Source organism: Schistocerca americana, chromosome 11, assembly GCF_021461395.2.
Source record: "Schistocerca americana isolate TAMUIC-IGC-003095 chromosome 11, iqSchAmer2.1, whole genome shotgun sequence".
NCBI classification, from domain to species: domain Eukaryota; kingdom Metazoa; phylum Arthropoda; class Insecta; order Orthoptera; family Acrididae; genus Schistocerca; species Schistocerca americana.
The window spans coordinates 179,811,644-179,826,922 of NC_060129.1; the positions used below are offsets into that span (position 1 = coordinate 179,811,644).

The 15,279-nt window shown below is 40.3% G+C and overlaps 1 protein-coding gene across 1 annotated transcript in view; it reads left to right on the top strand.

The window, feature by feature from the left end:
- Nucleotides 1-15,279, top strand: part of LOC124553499 (pre-mRNA 3' end processing protein WDR33) — a 180,316-nt gene that overhangs the window by 122,053 nt on the left and 42,984 nt on the right. Inside the window, exons 9-10 of the mRNA XM_047127353.1 lie at nt 5,831-5,976; nt 6,462-6,540. Coding sequence (XP_046983309.1) covers nt 5,831-5,976; nt 6,462-6,540 — 225 coding nt within the window. The remainder of the gene's footprint in view (nt 1-5,830; nt 5,977-6,461; nt 6,541-15,279) is intronic.

A 15,279-nucleotide genomic window follows, 5' to 3' on the forward strand; every position in this document is an offset into this window, starting at 1 on the left:
GTCTGATCATTTGCATCCATTCATGTTGATTGTGCATTTCAACAGACTTGGGCAATTCCAGCAGGACAATGTGACACCCCACCCATCCAGAATTGCTACAGAGTGGCTCCAGGAACGCTCTTCTGAGTTTAAACACTTCCGCAGCCACCAAACTCCCCAGACGTGAACATTATTGAGCATATCTGAGATGCATTGCAACATGCTGTTCAGTAGAGACCTCCACCCCCTTTACTCTTACAGATTTATGGAGAGCCCTACAGGATTCATGATGTCAGTTCCTTCCAGCACTACTTCAGACATTAGTCGAGTCCATGCCACATCGTGTTGGGGCACTTTTGCGTGCTTGCGGGGGCCCCACATGATATTAGGCAGGTGTTCCAATTTCTTTGGCTCTGTGTGTACATGTCCCTTATAAGTCAAAAGACACCACAATGTGAATTAGAAATAAAAACTGTTTGTAATCTATAGGTAAACTACAAACAGAAAGAAAGAAAATGATCATATATACATATGATTGAGAAGGTGAGGATGCAGCTACATAGCAATCAGTGCCTTTGTGAGTATTGGTGGGTGGAGCTATTTGTTGCAGGTTTCATAGAATGGAACTACTTTCTTCACTCATTCAGAGAGTCCATGAGTTTCAGTAATGTTCAGGTTACTCCTGACATCTCTTTCACACTTTGCTGTTTCTTGTTATCTTTTTCTTTGTGTAACTGTCAAACAGCGACCTTTTATATTTCCTGACCCTGTAGCAAATGAGTGACAGTCTTTCTTGGTTCCTAGAGATTGTTGAACAACACATTGTGCCTGATTTACGGTTCACCAGCATTAACTCAATCAAGTAATGCAAAATTAATGCACACTACTACGAGAAATCTACAGCAAGTAGAACTGTAAAAAAGCCATTGCTGCGACTCAGGCTAAATTGATAATACACTGCCAAATCGAGATCTTATTACCAAATGAGGCGACACAGTGGTTAGCATACTGGACTCGCATTAGGGAGGATGACGGTTCGAGCCCACATCCGGCCATCCTGATGTAGGTTTTCCGTGATTTCCCTGACTCGCTTCCGACAAATGCCGGGATGGTTCCTTTGAAAGAGCACAGCCAGTTTCCTTACCTGTTCTTCTCTAATCCGAGCTTGTGCTCCATTTCTAATGACCTCATTGTCGACAGGACATTAAACACTAATCTCCTCTTCCTCCTCCTCCTCTGAGAACTTATTTACAGATCACTTTCATCCACAGTACACATTTCATCGACTAATCAATGCGACTGTGACCGTATTAGAAACATGCCATTCAAAGACATACTGTGCTAAACACAGTGGAGCTTGCAGCTCCGGTGGGCATGCAATGTCACCTGTGAGGCTCTGCTGGTGCTGTACTAATATTGCTAGTTTAAATTTGCTGCAGTTCCCTTAAATGACTTCAAACAAAAGTTGGCTTGCTTCTGTCAAAAAGGCTGTTGTTGTTTTCTCGAAAGTCCTTGAGAAACTGGGTCTGTGTTCAGTCTCCTAACAACACCAATGCCATTGGGATGCAAAAACCTGACGAGACACTCTTATGATTATCTGTTACATTTATTTCAGTACAGGCCAGATTGGTAAGATACAATTCTGCAGTTCTGTCACTTGCCAGTTTTGCTCTTCATATTGACATAACTGCTGCGGAAGTGGATTTATCTTCAAAATGATGTATCCAGGCTGTGGCTGCCCTGACTACAAAGTCTTCTGCATTATATATTTGTATCTAAGCCTGCCTCTGCAATTCTTTCCTTCCACTATCTCTCAAATTACAATTGTCAGCAGTGGCTCGTGTCATAATGTGTGTCCAACCATTGCGTGTTATCCGTTCGTTTTTGTCTTTATCAGGCAGTTTTTCTCCTGTTTACTCATTGCAGGAATCTTCATTCCATACTCTGTCACTCCATACGATCTTCAACAGCCTCCCATCACACATTTCAAATCATTTCATGCCTTGTCTCCCTCATTGTTCTCATTTCAATATTTTAAGATATTAACAAGGGTTGCATTTTATAGAGTCCTTTTACCTTGTCCAATTGTTGCTGCTATGTATTTTTAGCATCTTCCTACTGTATCCACTCTACATACAAGGAAGCAAAATGCAGCCACTTCTTCTAGAGTGACTTGCTCAAGTTTAGCATTTAGCCATCGAGCATATCCACCTGATGTGTACACAATTACTTTAGCTTTTCTTTAATTTATGTGCATATTGTACCCATAAGCTATGACTCGTTTCATTTCGTTGAGCACCCCAGCAAACTGTATTGTGCCGATTTCCTGTCTGCGCCAAACAACTCTCACTTTCAGATAGTCCTTTACTGACAGTGAGAAACCCTGTATTACGTCTTTCCTGATTTTGGGCTCTTGTATCATTCTGTCAGACTACTCCGGTATGCTGCACAGAAAAGTGTTACCACAGTGCATAATGCATACATATGATTAACACTTTGTGCTTGGGCACAGCTCAGGTCATGACACAGTGTTCAAAGAACTGCTCCTGGCTGTATCATGGCCTGTTAATTTCATGATGCACTCAGAAACTGAAATAGTTTCATATAAAAACAATGTATAGGCATCTCGCTACCTGTCCCTTGACAGGTGCTGGCCTGTGTTGTCAGTTTACAGAATTACTTTGATAAAAGTAGTAGTATAAAATAAAAACATCCAAAGTAGCAAATTTCACTTTTTTTATAATTAATATTACTCATTCGGTGACCACAGTAGAGTCCTGTTAATCCAAACTAATTGGGGCTGGATCTTGTTCAGATTACCAATTTGTTCGGATTAGCTGGAATTACGGTGACAAATTTCTAGAATGAAGTATACCAAGCAGATAAGTAGGTACACCATGGTAACAAATCAGAACAAGTGTGAGAACAATGGTTGACTCTCACTCCCTGCCCTTTTTGTTGTGCATTGTTGAGACCTTTGTAGTGTTTGAGGTCAGTGTTTGGTTATGTTAGCTATCGATTGCTGGCACACGTAACAGTTGTATTGTATTCATTCAGGTGTAGTGGTATACGTATTTTCGTCCTGAGTAAACGGAAACATACTGTGTTAACTCTCAAAGAAAGTCTGAATGCTTTGAAGCGGATAGACAATGGTGAGAATGTATCTAAACTGGCGATGGAACCGGGTGTCGGGTGTCGGTAAAGCAACAATTTGTGATTGGAAGAAGAACCGAATGAAGCTTGAACAGTCCAGTGCAACGTCTTCCCAAAAAACACTAGAAATTTGGCAGACTTTGAAACAATCCCAGTACGATAAAGTGGATGGAGCTCTTTTCCTTTGGAAAGAGACACGGGAAATCCTTTGAGTGGAGCACTGGTTCAGGAGAATGCTGATTACCTGAACAAGTTAATTAATGGTGATGAGTCTTTTAGTGCGAGTACAGGTTGGTTGGACAGATTCAAAAAAGTCATGGAATCCGTCAGCTAGCAATTACTGGAGAGAAGCTTTCCTCTGATAGTGACGCAGAGAAGGAATACTTGCGTGAGTTTGAAAAAATGATAAGAGAGGGAAAGCATTCTCCCCAACAAATTTATAACGCTGATGAGACTGGCCTTAATTTTAGGGCATTGCCAACAAAAAGCTTTGGCATCAAAAGCAGAAGACCATGCTCCTGGTTTTAAAATGTGCAAATATCATGTGCTTTTATTAGCGTGCAGCAACGCTGCTGGTAATCACAAGCTGCTTTTACTGATGATCGGCAAGTCTGCTAGGCTCAGAGCTTTCAAAAACTGCAACACGAAGTCCCTGCTTGTATATTATCGCAACCAGAAAAAAGCACGGATGGATGGTAAGCTGTTCAAAGAATGGCTTCACGGCCAGTTTGTTCTCTCTGTTCGACCATTTTCTAAGGAAAATCATTTGTCTCCCCGTGCAATCCTTTTGATTGATAATGCGCCATCTCACCCAAGCATTGAGGAATTATGTGATGGAGAAATTGTGGCGAAGTTTTTGCCGCTGAATGTGACACCACTTCTACAGCCGATGGACGAGAGCGTACTGCAAACATTAAAACTGATTTACAGAAAACAATTTTTAAGAATGCTAATCAAACATGATAGCATTCCTTTAGTGGTCAAAATAAAGAAGACCAATGTGAAGGATGTTGTTTATTGGGCCGCTGAGGTGTGGCAGAATATTTCAGAAAATACTCTGAGAAAATCTTGGAGAAAGTCTTAAATTTCAGGACAACCTAGTTGAAAATGAAGAGGAAAATCTGCTACAAATGATACAGACAATCCCTGGATGTGAAGAAGCTAATGAAAGAGACTTAGATGAGTGGATGACAGTGGATGGGGCATGTGTGGAGAACCTTACTGATGCTGATTTAGTTGCTGCTGTGACTTGAGACCAAGAAGAAGTGGACTGCTGTGACAGAAGTGACAATGAGCCTGAAAGTAACAAAGGAGAGCTGGTGCCACACAGTGATGCAGCAGAAGCCCTTGACCTTACACTATATTATTTGGAGCAAAAGCCCACTGCTACAACTGCCGATTTGATGTTTACGAGACGATGGCGCAACTATGCGTCACATAACAGACTGTCTTCATTATGCCAAAAAACAATGACTGAGTTTTTGTCATAAAAAAAGTAGTGATAAAATGTCCACTGTGTTTTAGTAAGTTTGACAGCTTTTCTTTCATTTTTATGCTCTGTTTAAACCTAATGTTTTCTTGCCATTTTTTTAAATACCTGTTTACTGTACTGTTTAAATTAAAATATTGTGTATGTACAGCAGTTTACTGCACAGTTTTCCATACTTAGACTAACATATTTCATGTTCGGATTAACCGAATGTTCAGATTACCAGGGTTCGGATTAGCGGGACTCTGCTGTATTTATAACTGTATGCATTGTAACCGTTCGTTTGCACATTTTTGACATGGATTTTGCATTTTGGGAAATACTATGTTTTGCTATGTCATTTTGATTTGAAAATGGGTCCCGGCCCAAAACTAGTCATGCTGTTGTGACTGACTGACAGCCATTTTGTGCTTACTTTGTCGTGAGATTCTTGTGTGTACTCATTTGGTTTTGATGTTTTCTGTAATTCTGGTACAAATGTGTTGTGTTTGTTAAGTGAGTAATTAAGTCTGGAAACACTATAGGATGAATTCTTGATTGGAGGGAGAAACATCTGACAGGAAACAGTCTGAGGAAACTGGTGAAGAACTCTTTCAGAAAGGCACAACACCACATTAACTCAAGACATTTTTTCTGATGCAACTATCAGCAACAGGCTTGTAGGCTGACACTTTTCTGATAAAATTCCTGCAACTGAGGTGAAACAGTGTCCAACACAGGTTTGCTGGAGTTGTCTGGAGAAGACGAAACAATCTACTGGCATAGTAAGCAGGAAAGAAACGGGCTGGTATTGTCCTGAATGCAACCTACTTCTCTGCACACCGCAGTGTCTCAGACTTTTCCATACAAAAGCCATTTATGTGTGGAATTGCTCAAGATCTCACCTCGCATAATTATTTTTAATTATTTTATTATTATTTCTTTTTTTATTTTTTTTTTTTTGTGTGTGTGTGGGGGGGGGGGAGATAGTTCATAGTTATACTTTCTGTCATTGTTATTGTGAAGTTTGCAATCTGCCGCAGAAATAAAATAAAGATGAAAAATAAACCTTGAAGCTTAGTCTTTTTTATTGTGAGTTGTCCCTTAAGATATCTCAAACTGTGACGTGCCTGTTACGTGTTAAATAATGCTGTAAGTGGGAGGGCCTACAATTTTCCAGTTGAAGGGACCTCAGAGTGTTAATATGTGTTGTGGGTGATTCTGTTGCAGATGAGCCAGCAGTGATTCCCGGCATGGGTCCGGAGGACAAGGTGGAGACGACCGATGGGACAACGCCAGCTCCTGCGGCTGCGTCTCAGATCCCCGGCCTTGACTTTGAGGGTGTTGAGGACAGGCATCGGCAGCTGCACAAAAAGGTGATACGCATTTGTCTGAATTCAACTGAAATTTTTCATTAAGAGCTTTATGTATGCCAGTACTCATACCTACTTCAAATGCAACTAATGTGTTTCATTAATGTATGGTGTGGATGTTTGAATTCAGGTTGTCATTTGCCTGTACCCCCAGAAATATACAACTGTTTTCTTCTTGTATTTCATTGTTTAAGGCTTGTTTAGTGGTGGGATTCTTGATGCTTTATTTCTGCTGCAGTATAATTATTTGGCTTTGTGTTTAGACAGAAAACACTACCTGTTACTGCAAATACATTTTGCTGCCCACACTAAGTAAAATGTTTAATATGTTTTCTTAAATGCTTTATTTATATAGAAGTATGTCTTAGATTCCAATGTCATTAGCAGGTACTGTTTTTGATACAGAACCTGAGTTTTATACAACTGTACATGAGCTATTTATTTACATTTGCCAGCAGCTCTAATAAAGTTGTAATATCTGTTCTAAGGTTCCATACTCAAAGCCAATTCCACGCAACTTCCAAGCACAGTGGAATGAGACTAAACTCAATCATGAAGATGGGATGGGTAAGAAAATTAGTCTAGATATTACTACCAATTACAGTTAGATAATTATTGTTGTAATCTGTAAGCATACGTAATACCTCGACAATTGAGATTGCATATAAACTGTAGTCTGAATGTTTATTTCTTGACACAGTTGGTTGCTCTATTGTTAGCCACCATACTAAAATTAATTTTCAGTGGTCCTTACTTTTTCATAAACCAAACAGTTTCTCTCTAATCCACTTTAAGTTTTCTTTCTCATTTTGGTGTATGTGATTGTAGGCTTATTATGTGGTAATTTTTATATATCAGCTATTGCTTCCTTGGAAGCGTAATAATTGTATTCTAAGGACATGTAATTTATCTAGGAAGGAGATTGCTTACAAAAGACGTATCCATATGATTCTTGGGTACAGTTCATTACTCTTAACCAGCTACATTTGTGAAAGCAACAGGAAATACTACAGCAAGATTGTGTGATCCACCTCTAGTTAGTGTTGTCACTGTTAGTGAATTTTAGAAATGCTCAACAAATTCCAGTCAGAGGTGAAACTTTCATTACCATGCACATCACAGTAGGGCATACTCAGTTCTAAAAGCATACATTCAGAGGTGACCCCATTGTCTCTCAGGACTCGTGTGATAACCATGTTGATATTCTTAAAAGGATACATTGCTACTCACAATATAGAGGGAACGAGTCACAGGTAGGCACAGGCACAACGAAAAGACTGCCATACATTTTATGAAGGGGTGTCAGTAAGTAATACAACAAAATATATATATATATATATATATTTTTTTTTTTTCCTGACGGCAAGTTATTCACTGCTCTTTTGGCTGCAAAAACCCCATTTTTCAACATAATCTCTGTCAGTGTGACTGCCTTAGGCCATCTTACTGGGAAGCCCCTTATGCCCACATGATACCACTGTATTGGTCGTCAGAGCCAACATCTTGCTGCATCAATAATTTCCCCACTATCAATGTACATCTACATCTACATCTACATTTATACTCCGCAAGCCACCCAACGGTGTGTGGCGGAGGGCACTTTACGTGCCACTGTCATTACCTCCCTTTCCTGTTCCAGTCGCGTATGGTTCGCGGGAAGAACGACTGTCTGAAAGCCTCCGTGCGCGCTCTAATCTCTCTAATTTTACATTCGTGATCTCCTCGGGAGGTATAAGTAGGGGGAAGCAATATATTCGATACCTCATCCAGAAACGCACCCTCTCGAAACCTGGCGAACAAGCTACACCGCGATGCAGAGCGCCTCTCTTGCAGAGTCTGCCACTTGAGTTTATTAAACATCTCCGTAACGCTATCACGGTTACCAAATAACCCTGTGACGAAACGCGCCGCTCTTCTTTGGATCTTCTCTATCTCCTCCGTCAGACCGATCTGGTACGGATCCCACACTGATGAGCAATACTCAAGTATAGGTCGAACGAGTGTTTTGTAAGCCACCTCCTTTGTTGATGGACTACATTTTCTAAGCACTCTCCCAATGAATCTCAACCTGGTACCCGCCTTACCAACAATTAATTTTATATGATCATTCCACTTCAAATCGTTCCGCACGCATACTCCCAGATATTTTACAGAAGTAACTGCTACCAGTGTTTGTTCCGCTATCATATAATCATACAATAAAGGATCCTTCTTTCTATGTATTCGCAATACATTACATTTGTCTATGTTAAGGGTCAGTTGCCACTCCCTGCACCAAGTGCCTATCCGCTGCAGATCTTCCTGCATTTCACTACAATTTTCTAATGCTGCAACTTCTCTGTATACTACAGCATCATCCGCGAAAAGCCGCATGGAACTTCCGACACTATCTACTAGGTCATTTATATATATTGTGAAAAGCAATGGTCCCATAACACTCCCCTGTGGCACGCCAGAGGTTACTTTAACGTCTGTAGACGTCTCTCCATTGATAACAACATGCTGTGTTCTGTTTGCTAAAAACTCTTCAATCCAGCCACACAGTTGGTCTGATATTCCGTAGGCTCTTACTTTGTTTATCAGGCGACAGTGCGGAACTGTATCGAACGCCTTCCGGAAGTCAAGAAAAATAGCATCTACCTGGGAGCCTGTATCTAATATTTTCTGGGTCTCATGAACAAATAAAGCGAGTTGGGTCTCACACGATCGCTGTTTCCGGAATCCATGTTGATTCCTACATAGTAGATTCTGGGTTTCCAAAAACGACATGATACTCGAGCAAAAAACATGTTCTAAAATTCTACAACAGATCGACGTCAGAGATATAGGTCTATAGTTTTGCGCATCTGCTCGACGACCCTTCTTGAAGACTGGGACTATCTGTGCTCTTTTCCAATCATTTGGAACCCTCCGTTCCTCTAGAGACTTGCGGTACACGGCTGTTAGAAGGGGGGCAAGTTCTTTCGCGTACTCTGTGTAGAATCGAATTGGTATCCCGTCAGGTCCAGTGGACTTTCCTCTATTGAGTGATTCCAGTTGCTTTTCTATTCCTTGGACACTTATTTCGATGTCAGCCATTTTTTCGTTTGTGCGAGGATTTAGAGAAGGAACTGCAGTGCGGTCTTCCTCTGTGAAACAGCTTTGGAAAAAGGTGTTTAGTATTTCAGCTTTACGCGTGTCATCCTCTGTTTCAATGCCATCATCATCCCGTAGTGTCTAGATATGCTGTTTCGAGCCACTTACTGATTTAACGTAAGACCAGAACTTCCTAGGATTTTCTGTCAAGTCGGTACATAGAATTTTACTTTCGAATTCACTGAACGCTTCAAGCATAGCCCTCCTTACGCTAACTTTGACATCTTTTAGCTTCTGTTTGTCTGAGAGGTTTTGGCTGCGTTTAAACTTGGAGTGGAGCTCTCTTTGCTTTCGCAGTAGTTTCCTAACTTTGTTGTTGTACCACAGTGGGTTTTTCCCGTCCCTTACAGTTTTACTCAGCACGTACCTGTCTAAAACGCATTTTACGATTGCCTTGAACTTTTTCCATAAACACTCAACATTGTCAGTGTCGGAACAGAAATTTTCGTTTTGATCTGTTAGGTAGTCTGAAATCTGCCTTCTATTACTCTTGCTAAACAGATAAACCTTCCTCCCTTTTTTTATATTCCTATTAACTTCCATATTCAGGGATGCTGCAACGGCCTTATGATCACTGATTCCCTGTTCTGTACATACAGAGTCGAAAAGTTCGGGTCTGTTTGTTATCAGTAGGTCCAAGATGTTATCTCCACGAGTCAGTTCTCTGTTTAATTGCTTGAGGTAATTTTCGGATAGTGCATTCAGTATAATGTCACTCGATGCTCTGTCCCTACCACCCGTCCTAAATATCTGAGTGTCCCAGTCTATATCTGGTAAATTGAAATCTCCACCTAAGACTATAACATGCTGATAAAATTTATGTGAAATGTATTCCAAATTTTCTCTCAGTTGTTCTGCCACTAATGCTGCTGAGTCGGGAGGTCGGTAAAAGGAGCCAATTATTAACCTAGTTCGGTTGTTGAGTGTAACCTCCACCCATAATAATTCACAGGAACTATCCACTTCTACTTCACTACAGGATAAACTACTACTAACAGCGACGAACACCCCACCACCGGTTGCATGCAATCTATCCTTTCTAAACACCGTCTGTACCTTTGTAAAAATTTCGGCAGAATTTATCTCTGGCTTAAGCCAGCTTTCTGTACCTATAACGATTTCAGCTGCTACCCACAGAGGGCATCCATCATTGGGCCAAACAGATGGAATTCAGAAGATGCGAGATCTGGACTGAAAGATGGATGAGGGAGAATAGTCCAACAAAGCTATCTTAGCTCCTCTTGGGCGTGCACACTTGTTTGAGTTCTTGCATTGTCATGGAGGAGGAAATGTTCATTTGCATTTTTGTGAAGACAAACATGCTGAAGTTGTTTGTTCATTTTCCTGAGGGTAGCACAATACGCTTCAGGATGGACTGTTGCACATTGAGGGGGGCATTAAACAGAATAATACCTTCAGAGGCCCAGAAGATCATCACGATGACTTTACCAGTTGAGGGTATGGCCTAGAACTTTTTCTTTGGAGGAGGTGTGTTGTGGTGCCACTTCACGGATTGCAGTTTTGTTTTCCGGTTCGACGTGACAAACACACGTTTAATCACCTGTGACGATGTTCGACAAAAAATTGTCGTGATTGTCCTCATAACACCCAAGCAGTTCTGCACAGATGATCCTTCGTTACTCCTTATGGTCCTCTGCTCAGCGGCGTGGAACCCAGTGAGTGCGCACTTCTGAGTACCCCCACTGGTGGACGAGTGTATCAGCACTACCAACAGAGACTCTCATTTATGCAGTGAGGTGTTTGACTGTAATCTGTCAATCAACTCGAATGAGAGTGACTACTTGTTCCACTATTACAGGAGTCACAGCTGTATGCGACCAGCCAGCATGCGGGTGATCAGACAGGTTTGCACGACTTTGTTGTGGTGATAGCAGACACACCGCCCAATTGCTCACGATGCTTTTGTTCACTACCAGGTATCTGTAGACATTCTGCAAGCACCTATGAATATGTGCACTGCTCTGGTCTTCCATCAAAAGAAACTCAATGACACCTCTCTGTTTGGAATGCACCTCAGTTACATACAACATTTTCATTGCTACTTATAGTGCTGACATCTATTGGAATGTCAAGGAACTATAGGGGCTGAAATGGGATTATTCCTTGATGTGCCACAACAAATTCTGGATTTTTTTCATCTGAAATTGGCCAAGAAAAAAAATGTGTTGCATTTATTGTTGAGTGCCCCTTGAAGCTTTCAACTGAAAGCCCCTCTTCTGAAGTACTAAATACACACACATTCGCACAGGCACAACGCACGCTCATGTGATTGTTGTCTCTGGCTGCTGTTATAATATTGTTGTTATTCCTTACTGTATTTTCCATTGTTTAATGGCCATGATGTCATTGTGGGAGATATTAGAAATTCTACAGAGACTTTGTGACTGTTGGTCTTCTCTTGCATCATCCACAAGAGAACAAAATGGATGGAAGTGAGAAGTCCCCTTACCGTATTTACTCGAATCTAAGCCGCACTTTCTTTCTGGTTTTTGTAGTTCAAAAAACCACCTGCAGCTTAGAATCGAGTGCAAAGTAAGCAGAAGTTCTGAAAAATGCTGGTAGGTGCCACTACAACTAACTTCGGCCATCGACTATATGTAGCGCTACACAGGCATGCTTTGCAGGCACAAAGATAAATACTGGCACCAAAACCTCTGCGTCAGTAAATAAATTAAAAGAAAAGGTAGAAGAATGTAAACATTATGCCATGTATTCTTTCGTGTTTGCTGCTATCTCATTTAAATCCTGTCTGCCTAATAAACTACGAAACTAGAGTGAGACAACAGCAAAGACAACAGCAAACACGGAAAAATATACATATCGTGTCTTGTTAATATTCGTAGTATTATTATGTTGAATAGTGATACAGTCAGAAATGAAGCACGGCAACTGACTAGATTTTTAAATCTAAGATGAATCTAATTTCTGTGCAAAATGTAATGTACTAAAGAGGCGTTGCAAAGATTTTCAAATTGAGAAAATTTTTCGCTAAACTCTCGTTCAGAACATCTTCTATCATACACAGTCTGTTATTTGGTAATAGTTGATCATTATCAAAGAAAGCTGCATTGAAAGTAATAACAAATAGCAGTCTCTTGCCATTGTTTCGCTTATGAGACAATTCCTCTCTTCTTCTTCTTCTTCTTCTTCTTCTTCTTCTTCTCTTTTTTTATAAGCAGTGGTAGCACGGACAAAAGCAAGCCATGGCACGAGTGGTGACAGCTTGTAAACATTCATTATCACAATGAGACAAACAATGTGCAGTGGTAGCACGGACAAAAGCAAGCCATGCCACGAGTGGCGACAGCTTGTAAACATTCATTATCACAATGAGACAAACAATGCATGACACAGTACAATAATGCATTTTCAGCTTAAAGCGACGTAAACACCTATAACAAAGATAACAGCACTTATCAGATCAAAGCAAAATAAGCAATCAATTCAAACCAGATGAAGCACGTGAAAAAGGAAGGGCACCCGTATAAATACGGACAGAGCGCTTGACACATAGCAATGGCTACTTGGTAAAGCTTAACTGTTAAGCTTACGACTCGCACCAAACTACTGTAGCTGTATCTTCATCCATTCGAACACAATTGTCTCTCATGTTACAATGAACCAACTTTGTTTCGATTTGGAGGTGTGGTCTAAAACTTTTCTCTCCCCTCGAATTTCGAGTCTCAAATTTCAGGTGCAACTTAGATTCGAGTTTTTTTTTTTTTTTTTTTTTTTCAGGTGCGGCTTAGATTCGAGTTAATTTCCTTGATTTCGAGTCTCATTTTTCAGGTGTGGCTTAGATTCGAGTTAATACGGTACTCTGAGGTTAGAAATCTTAAGCTAAAATATACGATTTCAGTTGTTCCTTTCATGCCTCCCTGCCTCCTGCTGTCCACTGCCAGTTGAAGCCTAGAGCTTCCTTCAGTTCGGATGATCTGCCTTGTGATCTTCACCTTTCTCTGGGACCCCTGCCTTTGACCATCTTCTGTAATTTCTTTGTGTGATACATCCTGCCCATTTTCGTTTTAGAGCCTTTACCCTTTGTGCAACAACCTGAACCTCTCTGAGGCCTAGGAGTGATCTTTCCATAATTCTCTGAGCTGTTGGAAGTTAATAAAAAACAGGTTTAAAATTCGTTTCATGGCCATGTTACTATGGGAAGAACACACTGTTTAAAAACAACCTTCTTGTAAAAGTTTGTTGGCATATTAGATTTAAAAACATTTGCATATCTTCCATAGGCCCCCCAACATACCTTTATTCAGCAAAAAATTTCAGGTTTTAAGTCTTCTGGGATATCAGTTAACTCACTCGGATAGACATAATTGTTAACAGTTTTAAATCGGTTGTTGTTCAGTATTATTTCTTTTGCTGTTACCCAGTTGTGCTTAACAGTTGTGTTGGACAGATTTATCTGAAGGCTTACTTTCTTGCAACTGTATAGTAAATCTTTCATAGAGGACTGCAGTTCCGTTGTATTGTTTGCTGTGACTACTAAATTAGCTGCAAATTTTGTTAGTGAGTCTCTTCTCATTTCTTCTAATTCCACTTTCTTTCCAAATAATTTGGGCAGAGTCATATCAGTAACAGCTGTAAATAGGTTTGGGGATGCAGCATCAGCATACTTCATTTCTTTTCCAATTGAAAATTCACTCGTGTTTTCCTTTGCTGACAGGAGGCATTAAGGTATTGTAGGTGTTACATAATAGGTTTATGTAACTTGTTTCCACACCTAGTGTGATCAGTGCCTGTGTAAATGCAGTGTGGCTTAAAGAATCAAAAACTGTTTTACAGTCTGTAAAAACTACGTACAGTGGCATTTTATGTTCATTGGCTCAAATAATTACTTCATGTAAGGTGTGTATTTGGTCAATTGTGCTGTAACAACTGTGGTTTTCCTATAACGGCTGTGGAGTCTGCCTTGTTCTATGCATTTTGTGTTTTTCGCAATAACATTCTCATGCTTTTAGGAGCTGTAATTACACATGATGCACGATTCCTTTATCTTTGAGCTGAGGTGTTAACCATGTTTGCACTGTGCCCAAAAATAAGAATTCGTGTATCCTTAAAAATGTGCTGAATGTAAGATAGGTTCCTTTCCTACTCTTGAAAGTAATGGGGATTTTCCCAAAACAGCAATTCTCCCATGTGAACTGCAATATACCACACATTTGTGAGAAAGTAACGCTCACAAGCAAGACACGGCATTTGGAAATTGAGCAAGAAAGGCATGGCAGGCTGCAACTCACTGCACTGTGTCATTGTCAGATAGGTCACAAACGTCAATCTGAATACTTTCATTTTCCAATCTTTTTAAAGTGGTCACAAAGTATCTGAAGTTCAGCTGCTCTTTTATGAATGGATTTTATTGAGGATGGCTCAGTTTGAATGATGGAGGCACACTTATCCTCTCACATTTTCATATGTCTTGACACTTAGATTTGAGACTTTACTTAGTTCCTGTTATGCTGAATAGTGTATTAGGCAGTAAGTTCCCCCTAATGTACCCAGCTAACTGCATGGTTTTCAGCTTCCTCCCTTTCATATTTGTGTGTTGAAGATCATTCCCAAAAGTTTATTTCCAGATGTTACAATGAATTCCCCTACTTCTGTATCCATCTGTTTTTTTTTTCCCCCACAACAGTGCTGATTTGGGGATTTTCCACCTTTGATATGAAGAACATGCTCTGCAAGCTTCAGTATTCTTTCTGAATCTATTTTCTTTTGGCTACGTAACAGCTTCTTCTCAGCAACCCATCAGTTAACATATGGCCGTGATAACTGGTCTTCAGAGTTCATCTTGGGCATTGTTGGTGTAAAAGACTGAGCTTGTATGCTGATTTTACTGACATTTCCAGGTCTCACATGTATATTTGGCCATTTTTAGGATGATAGAAGACTGCTGTTGAAGCTTTGCGGACATACGTATAGAGTTGAACTACTGCGTGGATCACATTCATTGGGCGACTGCAGAAGCTCTCCCGTTTTTGCTGCTGATGTGTGTATCTATGTCCTTGTTATTACAGATAACTCTACCAAGATCAAGGAATTAGTCAACATCTTGTTGTACCATACGTTGCACTGTAAATCGGATAGATACATTTCCACTTTTACGCACACTGTGTTTGTTTTATCACCATTTGTTTTTAG